Consider the following 19,447-nt stretch of genomic DNA (forward strand, 5'->3'; position numbering starts at 1 on the left):
GGTTATTGTGTAGAGTACAACTTTGACATTCAGCCGATGAGCTGATGTCACACCACTTATCAGTCCATCATGACTTTGACACTCAACTGTAAAGTGGCTGTCAAACTAAGGATCGGCCCAAGTTGCCCAAGTTGACACCTCCCAGGTGCTCAAAGTTTGGACCACGACTTTGGCACTGAGCTGCAGAGTTGATGGTACACTGACCAGCTTGGATCTGAACTAGCCCAGGTTACATCTCCCAGTTGCTCACTGTGTGGACCACGATTTTGACAGCTGGAACATCAAGGATCAGCTTCAGCCTGAAGTACCCCACATGACACTTTTTTCACTAGCTGAACCAACACTGTAGTCCTCAGATGGACAGCTGCTGGGAGACTGAGGACCAGCTTGATTCAGAGCTACACCAGATTGTGTCTTCTGGTAGTTCACTGGTTGGACTACGACTGGCACTGAGCTGGAGAGTTGATACCACACTGACTAGCTTGGATATGAACTAGCCCAGGTTACATCTCTCAGTTTTTCGCTGTGTGAACCACGATTTTGACACTCAGCTGGAGAGTTAATGGAACATGAAGGAACAGCTTCAGCCAGAAGTACCCCACATGACACTTCCAGCTGGTTCACTAGTTGGACCAACACTGTAGTCCTCAGCTGGATGGGAGACTGAGGACCAGCCTGAGCCAGAGCCACGCCTGATGATGCCTTCTCATAGTTCACTGGTTGGACTACGACTTTGGCACTGAGCTGGAGTGTTGATGGTACACTGGGGACCACCTTGACTCTGAACTAGCCCAGATTGCATCTCCCAGTTGTTCACTGTGTGTACAACGATTTTGACACTCAGTTGGAGAGTTAATGGAACATCAAGGACCAGCTTCAGCCAGAAGTACCCCACATGACACTTCCAGCTGGTTCACTAGTTGGACCAACACTGTAGTCCTCAGCTGGATGGGAGACCGAGGACCATCTCGAGGCAGAGCTACACCTTCTGGTAGTTCACTGGTTGGACCACGACTTTGGTGGTCAGTTGGAGAGTGGATGCGACTGGCCTAGGAAGCGGACTAGTGCTCAGATGCAGTGGCCCGAGGCGAGGCCTCCTGGCTGTTCTCACTGAGCGCGGCTCCGGCGGCGGTGGGCGAATTACTGGCGCTGCTGAGCACGGCGGCCGCCTCCGACGCCACCCCAGCCGCCCCCGCCGCCCCCTGGCCCAGCAGCCCGCCGCTGGCAGCCGCCTCCTTGAGCCGCTTCTTCTGCTTCATGCGGCGGTTCTGGAACCAGATCTTGACCTGCGTCTCGTTGAGCTGGAGCGCGGACGCGATCTCGATGCGCCGCGCCCGCGTCAGGTACTTGTTGAAGTGGAACTCCTTCTCGAGCTCGGTGAGCTGCTTGTTGGTGAAGTTGGTCCGGCCCGTGTTGCTGGCTGCGGAGGCGGCGGCGGCGGCGGCTGCGGCGGCCGCGGCTGCGGCGGCGGCGGAGGCGGACAGCGACGACGGCGAGGTGGCCAGGGGGCCGGCGCCGCCCCCGCCGCCCCCGGCCGCGCTGAACGGGGACGCCGCCCCCGCGTGCGGTCCAGCCACGCCGCCGGCCAGCGCGAACCCGTCAGGAGGTGGTTTCGGGGCTGTCGAAACAGACAGAAGAATTAGACAACAAACATTTATGCAGTTTAATCGTATTTGCACATCACAGTCCTGAAAATGCAAGGCAGATTCTTAAATAAGAGGATGGGTCAAACTATACGGGGTGGTCCATTGATCTTGACCAGGCCAAATATCTCACGAAATAAGCGTCAGACGAAAAAACTACAAAGAACGAAACTTGTCTACCTTGAAGTGGGAAACCGGATGGCGCTATGGTTGGCCCGCTAGATGGCGCTGCCATAGGTCAAACGGATATCAACAGCCTTTTTAAAATAAGGACACCCATTTTTTATTACGTATTCGTGTAGTACATAAAGAAATATGAGTGTTTCAGTTGGACAATTTTTTTCGCTTTGTGATAGAAGGCGCTTTAATAGTCACAAACGTATAGGTAGATGGTATCACGTAATATTCCTACAATGCCGACGGTATTTGCTTCGTAATACATTACCCGTGTCAAAATGGACCGTTTTACAAATTGTGGGAAAGGATCATACCGTGTTGATGTATGGCTATTGTGATCAAAATGACCAACGGGCGTCTGTTAAGTATGCTGCTCGGTATCCTGGACGACATCATCCAAGTGTCCGGACCGTTCGCAGGATAGTTACGTTATTTAAGGAAACAGGAAGAGTACAGCCACATGTGAAGCGTCAACCACGAGCAATGGCGGCGCCATCTAGCTGGCCAACCATAGCGCCATCTGGCAGTTTTTTCGTTTGATGCTTATTTCGTAAGATATCTTACCCGGTCACTATCAATGGACCACCTTGCATAAATAAAAAAGTACATGTTCTTTTTTTCAAAATCGTTAATCTCCGAAAGTTTTTGACCAATTACTTTGAAATTTTGACACAATGTTAAATTCTAATACAGGCATAATTTTAAGTATTGTTTAACATATAATGTATAATATATGTATATGTAACATTTTGAGTTTTTTAACAATGTTTCCCCATTTTTAAATTTATATAAATTTATGTTTACATTCACTTAAAAAATAGGTAACTAAAAACACGCACATACACCAATGGAAAGTTATGCCAAGATTTCAAAGCAATTGATCAAAAAAATTCGCAGATTTGCGATTAGAAACACCTACTTTTCTGTATACGAGAAGCGGTTCGTCTAATAATGACTGAAGATCCTGGTAATTGAAAGAATTGTGCAATAATGATCCCCAAAAATCAAACACCATAACAGCGAGAAACAGGGAAAACTGTGGCAGCCGATCTGTTAGAGCAAACGGAAATCAATCCAGAATTGTTGAGTCGTGTTATCACTGGTGCTGAAAATTGGTTTTTCCCTTACGATCCACAGACAAAACGCCAAAGTTCGGAATGGTGCTCAAAGGGATCACCCAGTCCAAAAAATGCTCGCATGTCAAAATCAAAAGTGAAATGCATGCTTGTGTGCTTCTTTGATTCCAAGGGAGTTGTTCATAAAGAGTGGGTGCCTCCTGGACAACAGTTAACCAATATTACTACAAAGAAATTTTAGGAAGAGTTCTTCGTGTCCATGCCAATATTGCTGATAATTGGATTCTGCATCACGATAATGCTCTGTCAGTACAGCAATTTTTAACCTCAAAACAAATTTCAGTACTACCACAGCCACCTTATTCACCAGATATCGCTCCGTGCGACTTTTTTCTATTTCCAAGAGTCAAAACGGCGGTCAAGGGACACAATTTCAAACAACACAAAAGGCTGTGACGAGGGTCTTCGAGGATATTACAGAAGATGAGTTTCAGAAATGCTACCATCAATGGCAAAAGGGTTGGAAAAAGTGTGTGCAATCAGAAGGGAACTACTTTTAAGGTTGTTGTGGTCCTCTGACCTGAGACTGGTTTGATGCAGCTCTCCATGCTACTCTATCCTGTGCAAGCTTCTTCATCTCCCAGTACTTACTGCAACCTACATCCTTCTGAATCTGCTTAGTGTATTCATCTCTTGGTCTCCCTCTACAATTTGTGTCCTCCACGCTGCCCTCCAATGCTTAATTTGTGATCCCTTGATGCCCCAGAACATGTCCTACCAACCGATCCCTTATTCTAGTCAAGTTGTGCCACAAACTCCTCTTCTCTCCAATCCTATTCAGTACCTCCTCATTACGTACGTGATCTACCCATCTAATCTTTAGCATCCTTCTGTAGCACCACGTTTCGAAAGCTTCTATTCTCTTCTTGTCCAAACTATTTATCATCCATGTTCACTTCCATACATGGCTACACTCCATACAAATACTTTCAGAAAAGACTTCCTGACACTTAAATCTATACTCGATGTTAACAAATTTCTCTTCTTCAGAAACGCTTTCCTTGCCATTGCCAGTCTACATTTTATATCCTCCCTACTTCTACCATCATCAGTTATTTTGCTCCCCAAATAGCAAAAGTCCTTTACTACTTTAAGTGTCTCATTTCCTAATCTAATTCCCTCAGCATCACCCGATTTAATTCGACTACATTCCATTATCCTCGTTTTGCTTTTGTTGATGTTCATCTTACACCATACTTTCACGACACTCTGCATTCCGTTTAACTGCTCTTCCAAGTTCTTTGCTTTCTCTGACAGAATTAAAATGTCAATTGGACTAAAACGGTAAGCAACATTTTTTTTCACATCAGTGTGATTACTTTATTGACGCTCCTCGTAAGCGCGAACATAGTTGTTCGTTTCTTCAGAATTTCAGCTCTCCGAAAGATCTTCAAGTATTACTCTGAAATTCAGAAACAATGTTGTACTCGAATACTCGAGTGTTCTTATACAGCTATTGGAATGCCATCTGGTATTAAGTAATACAAGGGGAAACGTTATAAAAATTTATATGTTGGTTTGTTAAAAATCGTTAATCTCCGCAGGTCCTTGACCGACTGTTTTGACACAACACTGATCTCTAATACTGGCGTGTTTAAGGTACCTAATTATTTAATATATGTATACTTTTAATACTTACAATATATAAATATTTACTAGTAAGAGATAAATTGAAAACGTGGTTACCAAAAATCTCAAGTCGTAGATTTCCGATTATTCAAAAGTTTTACTCGTTACTGTAATAAACGTTTAGACAGATACAGATGTACATACACAGTAGTGAAACGTTGTCAACAAACAGGAAAGTTGGCTTATTGGTTAATTACTACAGAATCTGAGTTTGCAGTAACAATAAACAAGGATCAAGGTCAAAGAGAGTGGAGGAAGAAGAGGTGGAAAGAGGGATGGGAAGAAATGAACGTAGAAAACGGGAACCTGGAGATGGACAGAGAGGGAGGAGGTGATGGACTGAGAGATGGAGAAAAAGGGGGAGGGGGAAATGGAGAAAGAAAGGGGAGAGGGAGATGGACAGAGACAGAAAAAGGAAGGAGATTTATCTACATCCACATGGATACTCTGCTAATCACGTTTAAGTGCCTGGCAGAGGATTCACCGCACCACCTTCACAATTCTCTATTATTCTAATCTCGTATAGCGCGCGGAAAGAACGAACACCTGTATCTTTCCGTACAAGCTCTGATTTCCCTTATTTTATCGTGGTGATCGTTCCGCCCTATGTAGATCTGCGTCAACAAAATATTTTCGCTTTCGGAGGAGAAAGTTGGTGATTGGAATTTCGTGAGAAGATTCCGTCGCAACGAAAAACGCCTTTCTTTTAATGATTTCCAGCCCAAATCCTGTATCATTTCTGTGACACTCTCTCCCATATTTCGCGATACTACAAAACGTGCTGCCTTCCTTTGAACTTTTTGGACGTACTCCGTCAGTCCTATTTGGTCAGGATCCCACACCGCGCAGCAGTATTCTAAAAGAGGACGAACAAGCGTAGTGTAGGCAGTCTCCTTAGTAGGTCTGTCACATTTTCTAAGTGTCCTGTCAATAAAACGCAGCCTTTGGTTAGCCTTTCCCACAACATTTTCTGTGTGTTTCTTCCAATTTAAGTTGTCCGTAATTTTAATACCTGGATATTTAGTTGAATTTACGGCCTTCATATGTGACTGATTTATCGTGTAACCGAAGTTTAACGAGTTGCTTTTAGCACTCATGTGGATGAGTAACTCTTTCAGTTATTTAGGGTCAACTGCCACTTTTCGCATCATTCATATATCTTTTCCAAATCGTTTTGCAGTTTGTTTTAATCTTCTGATGACTATTAGTCGATACACGACAGCGTCATCTGTAAACAACCGAAGACGGCTGCTCAGATTGTCTCCCAAATCGTTTATACAGGTAAGGAACAACAAAGGGCCTATAACACTACCTTGGGGAGCGCCAGAAATCACTTTTGTTTTACTCGATGATTTTCCCTAAATTACTACGGTCTGTGACCTCTCTGGCAGGAGATCATAAATCCAGTCACATAACTGAGACGATATTCCATGAGCACGCAATTTCACTACGAGCCGCTTGTGTGGTACAGTGTCAAAAGCCTTCCGGAAATCCAGAAATACGGAATCGATCTGAAATCCCTTGTCAATAGCACTCAACGCTCCATGTGAATAAAGAGATAGTTGTGTTTCACAGGAACGATGTTTTCTAAACCCATGTTGACTGTGTGGTTTTGTTCGAGGTAATTCATAATGTTCGAACACAATATATGTTCCAAAATCCTGCTCCATATCTGCGTTAACGATATGGGCCTGTAATTTAGTGCATTACTCTTATTACCTTTCTTGAATATTGGCGTGACCTGTGCAACTTTCCAGTCTTTGGGTAGGTATCTTTCGTCGAGCGAACGGTTGTATATAATAGTTAAGTATGGAGCTAATGCATCAGCCTACTCCGAAAGGAACCTAATTGGTATACAATCTGGACCAGAAGACTTGCTTTTATTAAGTGATTTAAGTTGCTTCACTACTCCGAGGATATTTACTTCTACGTTACTCATGTTGGCAGCTGTTCTCGATTCGAATTCTGGAATATTTACCTCGTCTTCTTTTGGGAAGGTATTTCGGAAGGCTGTCTTTAGTAACTCTGTGTTTAGGACGTATATCAAATTCCCATACATATTAGAAACGTGTGCTTTCTCTTCTATTTCGTTTCCATTTATGCAGCCTGGGGCATAGCAAAGGGCGGCTGGGTGCAGCTAGTTAAAAAATAAAGATGTTTATGACTGCAAAGTAGCTAGTAAGTAAATAATTTTAAAACACCAAAAGAATAGTATAACAAGAAAAGTAAGGCTGTCATCTGACCGAAAGTTAGTCTCAGTACTACAGTGTAAGTGTAAGAACGGGCTGAACTGTTAATTCTCGATAACAGTGAGTGCTGCCAGTGTTACTTTTCGGTAACTGATATACTTACACGTCCAGTCACATTAATGTTAACCTCCGCCAATGTTCGACGTCATCGTGTTATAACCACTCGCAGACGGCACATAGCAGTGGAGGGTATATAAAGTGTATTGGGGGGATTCGGGAGAAAGTGCAGTCGTTGTACTGCGAAAACGGAGCGATTTATATAACGTCCAAAAGGTCGTGATCATTGGATTTCGGGCCAAGGGTGGAAGTATTACTGTACTGCGTAAGTTTGCTAACAGTTTGCGTGCCACCATGGCTAAAGTCCACGATGTATGAAAAAATGATGCTATCCAAAACTGATACCGAGCGAGGTGGCTCTGTGGTTAGCACACTGGACTCGCATTCGGGAGGACGACGGTTCAATCCCGCGTCCGGCCATCCTGATTTAGGTTTCCCGTGATTTCCCTAAAATCGCTCCAGGCAGATGCCCGTGTGGTTCCTTTTAAAGAGCACGGCCGATTTCCTTCCCCGTCCTTCCCTAATCCGATGAGACCGATGACCTCGCTGTCTGGTCTCTTTCCCCCAACACAACCATAACCAAAACTGATGCCGAGGCAACTGTAGCGCACAACCTGTCATAGACGACATGGGTGAACAACGGCTGCAGAGGTGTGTACGGGCGAATAGCCGTGCAACTCTTGTGCAAGTGACCTTCCAGATGAACCAAGAGGCTACAGACAGTGTGTAATCAACGACCGTTCAGCGAACGTTGCTGTGTATGGGGCTTTGCAGCAGACTCCTGTTTCATGCATCCTTGTAGACTCCCGTTCATCGGCGACGAGGGCTGAAATTTGAGCGCTAATGCTACACTCATAAATTAAGGATAATTGCAGGATGTGGTGCCACGCAACGTGACACTACACAAAACTGGCGCTGATAGCATAGGCACATGGGAACACACACGACACAGATCAGTAAGTCCACGGTATTGGTGATAAGTTGAGGAAACCGTCCCGAAGCACATGTGATACAGAACGCCACTGTTTCCTGCCCATGTACCCCGACATCAATATGGGATATGAGTACCATGCACACGTACACAGGCCACACAACGGGTTGGCACACTCTGGATCAGGTGGTCGAGCAGCTGCTGGGGTACAGCCTCCCATTCTTGCACCAGTGCCTGTCGGAGCTTCCTGAAGTGTCGTAGGTGTTTGACGACGTGCAGAGATACGTCGACCGAGAGCATCCCAGACGTGCTCGATGGTGTTTAGGTCTGGAGAACAGGCAGGCCACTCCGTTCGCCTGATATCTTCCGTTTCAAGGTACTCCTCCACGATGGCAGCTCGGTGGGATCGTGACCCACTGCATCCTTGAAAAGGCGGTCATACTGGTGCAAAATGATGTCCCGATACACCTCACCTGTTACACTTCCTCTGTCGAAGACATGTGAGGTGCACATGCACCAATCTAATCCCACCCCACCCCACACCATCAAACCACGACCTTCATACAGGTCCCTTTCAGGGACATTAAGGGGTTGGTATCTGGTTCCTGACTCACCCCAGAAGAAAACCCGGCGAGAATCACTGTTCAGGCTATATCTGGACTCGTCCGTGTATATAAGCTGGGACCACTGTTCCAATGACCATGTACTGTATTCCTGACACCAGGCTTTACGCACTCTCCTGTGACCAGGTTATTGCTGACAATACCTGTAATAATAATAATAATAATAATAATAATAATAATAATAATAATAACGAGAGTAATAACAATAATGACAGTGGTAGATATAAAAAGATTTGTAGGAACACAAGATGTATGTTTTCTGGTATAGCGAGTTCTGTAGACAGGGAATTTAAGGGAACTGCACCAGCTAAGAATATTGCGAAATGACGAACATCTGGTTGGAAACAAAGATGTACACGGGTGTGCAGATACAATGGTAATCGTTACTATTGCGTCAGAAGGTGTGTCATTAACTGTCTTCTGAAGCTGGAGACGTTATTCTGTTCTCTAATGTACTGCGGGACGTTATTCCAGAGTCGTGTTCCTGCCGCCGAGAAGGAGTTCGAGAAAGTGGCTAAAACATGGAGTGGGGCAGATTGGAACGGATATTTATTATTTAAAAATTTGCTCTTCATTGAAAATTTTTACATTTTCCAAAATCACAATTTGGTTAATGGACGAGAAATTACGTCATCACTATTGTTCCCACTGGATCTGTTACGACTAATTGTTATCTTTGGAACATGATAAATAAAAGTCCATTGGAAACTATTCCGGTTAATTATTATCTTTAGAACAAGATAATTAAAATTTGGTTAATCTCATACTTTTCACACAAAATATGTTGGAGTATGTACGACTAAAACTAAATAAGCGAAACTAATAAGAAACTGCTGTCATTAGAAACTTGTCTGTATCTAATTATGTACACAGAAAAATATTACTCATTACAAAAAATGTATTTAAAATTAAAATGTTGTTAGGTCTGATGTTAGAATGCCATGCACAGCACGTGCTGTACACTTAGGATGCAGCATGTCAATCCCGAAACGAGTAGGAATAAGATGTGTGCCTGAAGTAATAAAAGAATTTGAGATTTTTGTGAATTTGTCGAAGTTAGCAATGGTGAAAAATTATACTGTAATGCACAAGTTCGAGGTACAAAAATAGAGCTTTATGTTACTGAACAGAAGGAGGAAATATAATTTATTTATAAAAGACGCAAACATGTCACAATCCGATACTTTAATGGTAACAGTTATGCCCATGAGAGGCGTAGAAGACTACGAGCAGAAGTGAAGTAATTTTTATTTTTTTTAAATTCTGTTACTTATTTGGTAATATCCGTTTGATGCTGCACACATCTTGCGATTTTTGGCAGGGACATGCACAATTCGTGGTGAAATTCTGTAAGAATGCACTTACATGCTGCAGTCACATATCAAGAAACCAGCAATTATACGCATTAGGAAACTATCCCCTTATTCACTATATCGCATGAGATGACTGAGTGAGAAGACTCATTCTGGCCTATTTGTGTTCTTGAGGAGCTCAACGTTCACGACATTTCGAAAACGCAATCACCTATGAATGCTATACACGATTCAGCGAGAACAGGAAATGGCGCGGACCACTTGATCGATTGTCACCTAACAGTAGAATAGAAGACCGAATCAACGTTTTATACGTTTTTTAATCCAGGCTCTTCTCTCTTGTGTTACACATAGATGAGAAATTGAATTTCCACGGAAACGTAAGGCAACAAAAGACATAGCAGAAAAAATACTACATAAACTGGTGAGGCTAAATTCAGAACAGTAAAGACTATCTCTACCAGCCATACGGACGAGAATAACAGTAAATAAGTGTAATGTCCTGGCGATCTAGTCAAGAAACCACTTAATGTTGTACACGGATGAGCACCTTAAGTTAATTCATACGTTTAGCAATACTATTTCTCTGCTGCTAACCAAACTTTTTGTTGTAACTGACGGTCAACAGCTCGAAGAAATCATTCTAAGGTATTAACAGCTAGTTAAAATCGGTAATAGCACGAACAGTTCTCCGCTCTATCCTATCACCTTTTTATATTCTTCTTAAAACAGCAAAATTTTGTCCAGTCCATCTGTGGCATGCTTCAGCAAACCAGTGTTTAGTAGTATCAGTTGAAAACAGTCTTGGTTGCAATTTTAGTTCTTTTATTATTTATCAACTACGCGTTTCACCTTGTTTAGGCATCTTCAGGCTGATCTTAATTTGGTATTCCTTAGGACGATCCATTAGACAGTGTAGCTAAAGGGCATAGTCGAGTACATCAGGCCAACGTCGCCTTCGTTAATGTCAGTAAATACTTTCTAGATGGACTTGAGTGACTCCAAGACCTGCATAGGCGTTATTAAGATCTGCCTGAAGATGCCTAAGTAAGGTGAAACGCGTAGTTGATAAATAATAAAAAAAACTAAAATTGCAACCAAGACTGTTTTCAACTAATACTGCAAAATTTTATCTGTGTTTCATCTTCAAATTATTGTTATTTTAAAAAGTTTATTTTTTGGTAAATGTACACGAAAACAAAACAAAAAACTAGAAAAAGATAATAAGCAAAAACTGTAATATGACTGTTTTAAAAGATCAGGTAACAGGTGATTAAGTTTGCACATTATAGCCTATATTCTAGTTTTTCTCTGTAGATCATATGTCTTCGAAACGACAAATTTGAATTATCATACTTATGCAAGCTTTTGTTTTTTAACGCGAAAGTTCAAAAGGGTGTTTCTCAGAGAGTGATGGAGAAATGAGTGAGACTGCTGGGATACGCCGGAAAACAAACAATCGGATAGGACGGATTGGAAGAGGAGAATTTGTTTCAGGGACACCGCAAATCGCCGGATCTCACTGCTATGGATTTATTGGCACGGGATTACAAGAAGTAGTTTTGTTAGAGTCGTAACTGCCTGTCTCACTGTTTCCCCGGCGAGCAAGGTGAGCATGCAGGGATGGAATATTGCGTCCCTGCCTTGAATTACGGCCTTTCCAGAGAAGAACACAGGCGATTACAGAGGAATAAGTTCACTAAATGCAGGATACAAAATTTACGGGAAAATTCTTAATCAAAGATTACAAAGTACTGCTGATGCAATAATCTGAGAAGGACAATCAGGCTTAAAATTTAACTTAGAAACGCATTTAGAATTTATTGATTATGAGAAAGCCTTTGATAAGGTAAAAACACCCCTTTTGTGGAAACTACTGGAAATCAAAGATTTTCTTAATCACATTATTAGTACCGTAAAGAATCTATATTTGAATACAGAAAGAGTTCAGGTTCAAAAATGTCACATGTAATATTAGTAAATCAAGGTGTTCGAGAAGGGTGCCGTCTATCACCTACTTTATTTATTTGTGAACTGACGATGTAGTTATGAAATGGAAGAGAATTAAAATAGCACTTTTTTAATACCACTGAATATTCTGTTCTATGCTGATGGCACACAATTATACAGTAAACAGTAGAGAATTTGCAGAGAGCAATGTATAGATTTAGTTAAAACGCCATATGTTACGACTTAACTGTATCTGCAAATAGACAAATATAAAGGCTGTCATAGGAAAGAATCCAGTGAGACTGAAAATCATAATAAATGAAAAAAAATTAAAACAAGTATCCCACTTCAGTTATTTAGGATGTGATACTAGTTTTAACAAAAAGACGCTGAGAAGAAGTTTAATAACAATTATCAAGATAGAATGAAATTTTCACTCTGTAGCGGAGTGTGCGCTGATATGAAACTTCCTGGCAGATTAAAACTGTGTGCCTGACCGAGACTCGAAGGCAAAGGTCCCGATTTCTAATCTCGGTCCGGCACACAGTTTTAATCTGCCAGGACGTTTAATTATCAAGCTATCTGCGGAACAGCTGGAAGAATTTTGTGAAGAAAAACAAGAAAGGAGACACAAATGAAATTCTATAAAGTTATGGCTGCACTACTCTCGTATGTGGTCTCGAATCATGGACAGTAACAAAAAAAGAAAAATCATTATACAGACAGCAAAGATGATGTTCATGAGATATGTGAGAGACTCTAATTAAATGGATAGAGTAACGGACGATACAATAAAATCAAATTTAAATATCTTTCCAGTAAATAACAAGATAGAAGACAGCAGAATGACGAGGAAGGATCACGTTGACATAATCTCAGACAACAGGTTGCCAAATAGACAGAATGAATTATCGGCCGACTAGGAATAGAGAACTGGGTAGACCTCGTAAGAGATGGGTGGGTGAATGATAGAGACTGGAGGGACGTGGTGATGATGATGATGATGATGACGATGATGATGAAGTCCCCCGATCAATTTTTCTCTTTCCCTGTGTGCTCCAGTAATCTCCAGCACGCATCTCCCCATGGGTCACTCGGAAATGGTCGTCAAACTTTTTTGCTCAGGCGTCAGTACTCTGTGACATTGTGTGGTAAGTGGAGCCTAGATAGATCAGCATGCCATCAGCTCACAGTAGAGTAGCTCTACAGGTTGTCGTCACACTGAGAGCACATAGGGAATACTAATAAATTCTAATAAATATTCTAGATTCAATAAATATTAATTAATAAATAAATATAAATAAAATAAATTCTAGTAATTCTAATATTTTTTTATTTCCAGATTGAAATGTGGGTCTGTCTAAAGAAGAATGAGTGGAGCTGGTACTCTAAAGTGGACGAGAAGGACGGTCGTATTGCAAAATTGTGGAAAAATTTAATCTTCGGCGCCCTCAAAGCCAACTGTTTTACTGCCGTCGGGAAATTAATCACCAAGTTTAAAGAAACAGGTAGTGTGTTGAACAAAACCCGTTCCGGAGGCCAGAGACCTCAGACGAAACGAGAGAGGCTCTCATGACCAAGGTTTATGCTAGCCCAAAGAAATGGCCTCATCGGTCATCCACGGAGACGGGCGTTTCAAGGTCAACCATCCACAAATTCGTGGCAGAAGAGTGGTTTCCATCCGTACATCTCATAAATGAATATGATCTACATCTATGTGATTATTGTTCTATTCACAATAAAGTGCCTGGCAGAGGGTTCAATGAAACGCCTTCATGCTGTCTCTCTACCGTTCCACTCTCGAACGGCACGCGGGAAAAACGAGCACTTACATTTTTCCGTCCGAGCCCTGATTTCTCTAGTTTCATCGTGATGATCATTTCTCCCTATGTAGGTGGGTGCCAACGGAATGTTATTGCAATCGTAGGAGAAAACTGGTGATTGAAAATTCATAAGAAGATCCCGCCGCAACGAAAAACGCCTTTGTTTTAATGATTGCCACTCCAATTGACGTATCATGTCTGTGACACTATCTCCCCTATTTCGCGATAATACAAAACGAGCTGCCCTTCTTTGTACTGTTTCCATGTCATCCGTCAGTCCCGCTTGATGCGGATCCCACACCGCACAGAATAGGGCGGACAAGCGTGGTGTAAGCAGTCTCTTTAGTAGACCTGTTGCACCTTTTAAGTGTTCTGCCAATGAATCACAGTCTTTGGTTTGCTCTACCCACAATATTATCTATGTGATCGCTCCAATTTAGGTTATCTGAAATTGTAACCCCTAAGTATTTAGCTGAATGTACAGCCTTCTGATTTGTGTGACTTATCGCGTGATCGAAATTTAGCTGATTTCTTTTAGTACTCATGTGAATAACTTCACAATTTTCCTTATTTAGGGTTAATTGCCACTTTTCACGTCATACCGATATCTTATCTAAATCATTTTTCAATTCCTTTTGATCAACTGATGACTTTAGAAGACAGCATCATCTGCAAACAATCTAAGACGGCTACTCAGGTTGTCTCCTATGTCGTTAATGTAGATCGGGAACAATAGAGGGCCTGTAACACTTCCTTGGGGAACGCCAGATATTACTTCTGTTTTACTCGATGACTTTCCGTCTGTTACTACGAACTGTGACTTTTCCGACAGGAATCACGAATCCAGTCGCACAACTGAGGCGATACTCCGTAGGCGCGCAGTTTGGTTAGAAGACGCCTGTGAAGCCGATAGACGCATGCAGATGGGTGAATGGTCTGCGGATACTGGATGGAAATATCAATTTTACTACAGACTGTGTGCTGTTCCGTGATGAAGCTGTGCTTTATGTCAATGGCAGCAGGGCTGCCGAAAGGTAACGGTGTGATGTGGTTTGTGGAAAGCTCATGTGTTACGACCTTTCTTCTTTGATGAGCATGTAACGTGTGAGACTTATCTCAACATACACTCCTGGAAATTGAAATAAGAACACCGTGAATTCATTGTCCCAGGAAGGGAAACTTTATTGTCACATTCCTGGGGTCAGATACATCACATGATCACACTGACAGAACCACAGGCACATAGACACAGGCAACAGAGCATGCACAATGTCGGCACTAGTACAGTGTATATCCACCTTTCGCAGCAATGCAGGCTGCTATTCTCCCATGGAGACGATCGTAGAGATGCTGGATGTAGTCCTGTGGAACGGCTTGCCATGCCATTTCCACCTGGCGCCTCAGTTGGACCAGCGTTCGTGCTGGACGTGCAGACCGCGTGAGACGACGCTTCATCCAGTCCCAAACATGCTCAATGGGGGACAGATCCGGAGATCTTGCTGGCCAGGGTAGTTGACTTACACTTTCTAGAGCACGTTGGGTGGCACGAGATACATGCGGACGTGCATTGGCCTGTTGGAACAGCAAGTTCCCTTGCCGGTCTAGGAATGGTAGAACGATGGGTTCGATGACGGTTTGGATGTACCGTGCACTATTCAGTGTCCCCTCGACGATCACCAGAGGTGTACGGCCAGTGTAGGAGATCGCTCCCCACACCATGATGCCGGGTGTTGGCCCTGTGTGCCTCGGTCGAATGCAGTCCTGATTGTGGCGCTCACCTGCACGGCGCCAAACACGCATACGACCATCATTGGCACCAAGGCAGAAGCGACTCTCATCGCTGAAGACGTCCCTCCATTCACGCCTGTCGCGACACCACTGGAGGCGGGCTGCACGATGTTGGGACGTGAGCGGAAGACGGCCTAACGGTGTGCGGGACCGTAGCCCAGCTTCATGGAGACGGTTGCGAATGGTCCTCGCCCATACCCCAGGAGCAACAGTGTCCCTAATTTGCTGGGAAGTGGCGGTGCAGTCCCCTACGGCACTGCGTAGGATCCTACGGTCTTGGCATGCATCCGTGCGTCGCTGCGGTCCGGTCCCAGGTCGACGGGCACGTGCACCTTCCGCCGACCACTGGCGACTACATCGATGTACTGTGGAGACCTCACGCCCCACGTGTTGAGCAATTCGGCGGTACGTCCACCCGGCCTCCCGCATGCCCACTATACGCCCTCGCTCAAAGTCCGTCAACTGCACATACGATTCACGTCCACGCTGTCGCGGCATGCTACCAGTGTTAATGACTGCGATGGAGCTCCGTATGCCACGGCAAACTGGCTGACACTGACGGCGGCGGTGCACAAATGCTGCGCAGCTAGCGCCATTCGACGGCCAACACCGCGGTTCCTGGTGTGTCCGCTGTGCCGTGCGTGTGATCATTGCTTGTACAGCCCTCTCGCAGTGTCCGGAGCAAGTATGGTGGGTCTGACACACCGGTGTCAATGTGTTCTTTTTTCCATTTCCAGGATTGTATATATGAAGATAGTAACTGTTCTCGAAAGAACAGATACCACTGATGACCGTGCAGTTTCTCTAGAATAAATGATAATTAATTAAAACCCTCAGTTGCCGACAGGTGTTGTCGATATACCTCGATGGGAACAGTTGAAAATGTGTGCCCCGACCAGGACTCGAACATGGGATCTCCTGCTTACATGACTGACGCTCTATCCATCTTTTTTTTAATCTCAATTAGTTCGCTTTTGTACGTTGCCTCTGCTCGAGGCAGACGTCGTAAGACATATGTTCAAGTTCGTTGTTGATCGATTAACTCATTTTTTTTATTACAGAGGGCAGCTAACCCTCTGACCGAACATGCTGAGCTACCGTGCCGGCTGTCCATCTGAGCCACCGAGGACACGGATGAGTAGCGCGAGTGCAGTGACTTATCGCTTGCACCCTTCCCGTGCACCTGTCGGCAGCTGAGGGTTTCAATTAATTATCATTTATCGACACATGCTGAGAGACAAGTGGATGCCTCAAATTGAGCGTTTGGGTGAGGGACTTCCAGACTGGTTTCAGCAGGATGGGCCCGCTGCCCATTTTGCTGCAGCTCTTACAGATTGGTTGAATGATAGTTTTCCTAACTGGATTGGGATAAGAGTACGTGTGGAGTGTTTCCCTCGTTTGCCAGACCTCACTGCCCTTGATTTCTTATTCTGGTGTGCTGAAAGAGAAAGTACGAGGGTGAGTCAACTGAAAAGATTAAATATTTTTTAAAATATTATTTATTGTGCAGAAGTGGTACAAAGCTGTATCACTTTTCAACATAATCTCCCCCACGCTCAATGCAAGTCCTCCAGCACTTACAAAGTGCATAAATTCTTTTAGAAAAAAATTATTTTGGTAGTCCGCGCAACCACTCGTGCACTGCGTAGCGTACCTCTTCACCAGAACGGAACTTCTGTCCTCCCATTGCGCCTTTGAGTGGTCTAAACACATGGAAATCACTTGGGGCAAGATCTGGTGAGTATGGTGGATGAGGAAGACACTCAAAATGCACGTCTGTGATTGTTGCAACTGTTGTACGGGCAGTGTGGGGCCTTGCATTGTTATGTTGCAAAAGGACACCTGCTGACAGCAATCCACGTCGCTTTGATTTGATTGCAGGCCGCAGATGATTTTTTTAGGAGATCTGTGTATGATGCACTGGTGACAGTGGTCCCTCTATGCATGTAATGCTCCAAAATGACGCCTTTTTCGTCCCAAAAGAGAGTCGGCATAACCATCCCGTCTGGTGGTTCTGTTCGAAACTTCTTTGGTTTTGGTGATGGGGAATGGCGCCATTCATTGCTCGCTCTCTTCGTTTCCGGTTGGTGCAAGTGAACCCTGGTTTCGTCCCCAGTAACGATCTGGCAAGGAAGCCACCACCTTATCGTTCAAAACACCGAAGTTGTTCATCACAAGCATCGACACGTCGTTCTCTCATTTCAGGAGTCAGCTGCCGTGGCACCCATCTTGCAGACACTTTGTGAAACTGGAGCTCATCATGCACAATGTGGTGTGCTCACCAGTGACTAATCTGTAAACATGCTGCAGTGTCATTCAGTGTCACTCGGCGGTTTCCCTTCACTATGGCTTCAACTGCTGCAATGTTCTGAGGAGTCACAACTCGTTGTGCCTGACCTGGACGAGGAGCATCTTCCACTGAAGTAACTCCATTTGCGAACTTCCTGCTCCATTCGTAGTCTTGCTGCTGTGACAAACATGCATCGCCATAATTTCAATGGGTTTCACACCATCACTACGCAAAAACCGAATAACAGAATGCTGTTCTTCCCTGGTGCAAGTCGCAAGTGGGGCGGCCATCTTTATACCGATACTGCGACGGTATGTGTGCATCTGCACTATGCTGCCACCTACAGGCCATTGTGCACGCTGTTTGTAGCACACTTACCAACTTATAGGATAACGGGGCGAAATTTCGATTTGTTATTACAAATTTAAGGTTTTCATTTGACTCACCCGTGTATACTCGATGAAGATTACTAATTTAAACCACCTGACAGAAACATTACCAGTTAGTGTGATAAAATCAACAGCGGTTCAGGCCTGTTCCATCGAGTTCACCTCAATCTTGCAAAGCGCACCGAATTAACAATTGAAAAGTACGGGGATCATGCTGAAAATGTTATTTATTAACATTAAAGTGACTAAAATGTGTTTTATTATTATTTATTAAAATTCCCTATGTACGCAGACTTTACGGACACCATGTAGTAGGGGCGCGGTAAGATGGCCGGCCCCCAGGTTCTGGTCGTTAAAATTTCCACTCGGAATATTGCGTGTCAACTTTTTCTGACTGCAGTAACCTTCGGCGAACACTGATACTGTAATTACCTGACGAAATGTAGTGTTGTATGCATGAGCGACTTATTAAATTACTCATAATAGTAATGGTACTTACATTTAAATGCATTAAGAAATACGAGACAAAATCACACATGTCTGCTAAATATCTCAGATGTCATTTTTCTTCTACTCATTGCATTTTAGAACAACAGCCATAATTTTATTTCATATTCCCTGTTACAAACAACTACTGCACTTGAAGATGATTGCGCCTGTAATCCGCATTCACAAAACCATTTTACTTCCGTGTAAAAGTTTGTGCCACAGCAGGAGACCGTTTCGAGTCGCGCACGCTCAAGAGCTGTCAGTGTAAGAAGACAAACAATGAAACTTTCCTCCCCCTCCGCCCCCCCCCCCTCCAACTTCTCACCCCTGCCGGCCGCTGACGATCTCTGAACACTAACAACGCTTTGACCGTGCGACTTACGCCTCCGACTTGAGCTAAGCACCCGACTTAACTTTTCTCACTGTCGAATACACCATCGTCAAAGTTCAGCACTACTTAAAATATTTCTGTGTCTGTAAGAATTTTTATTACTGTGCGGGAATATTCCTCTTTTAACCAGCTCTTACTGCCGGCTGTTTTAGGATTCGGCTGTTAGCTGTTAAATGCACATTATTATAAAATACATCTGAGAACCACAAGCTGCACCAATATCTTGGGTGTAACTTTGGACGAGCATCTCAACTGGGCGGAGAATACAGTCGCAGTGTGCCGAAAGACGTCTGCTTGTCTCTATGCTCTCAAAAAGTTTCGGAACATATTCCCACAGGACTTGAAACGCCAGCTCGTGCAAGCACTCGTTCTACCGAACCTCCACTATTGTGATGTGATTCAACAAGGCATGAGTAGTGAAAACAAAAGACGGCTAGAGCTAACCATGAATGCCTGTGTGCGTTACACCTGCAACATTCGCCCCGATATGATCATGTTAGTGCTTCATACTCCGAGCTAGGGTGGCTGCGGCCGGACAAACTGCGTGACTACCGCACTCTATGTCTACT

At 43.8% G+C, this 19,447-nt stretch overlaps 1 protein-coding gene across 1 annotated transcript in view; it reads right to left on the minus strand.

Moving 5' to 3' along the window:
• LOC126293219 (homeobox protein Hox-A1-like) overlaps positions 1-19,447 on the minus strand; it is a gene marked incomplete at its 3' end in the record, with an annotated part of 51,365 nt that overhangs the window by 6,220 nt on the left and 25,698 nt on the right. The window contains 1 exon segment of the mRNA XM_049986341.1: positions 1,095-1,444. Coding sequence (XP_049842298.1) covers positions 1,095-1,444 — 350 coding nt within the window.

This window comes from Schistocerca gregaria, chromosome 10 (genome assembly GCF_023897955.1).
Source record: "Schistocerca gregaria isolate iqSchGreg1 chromosome 10, iqSchGreg1.2, whole genome shotgun sequence".
In the NCBI taxonomy this organism is placed as follows: domain Eukaryota; kingdom Metazoa; phylum Arthropoda; class Insecta; order Orthoptera; family Acrididae; genus Schistocerca; species Schistocerca gregaria.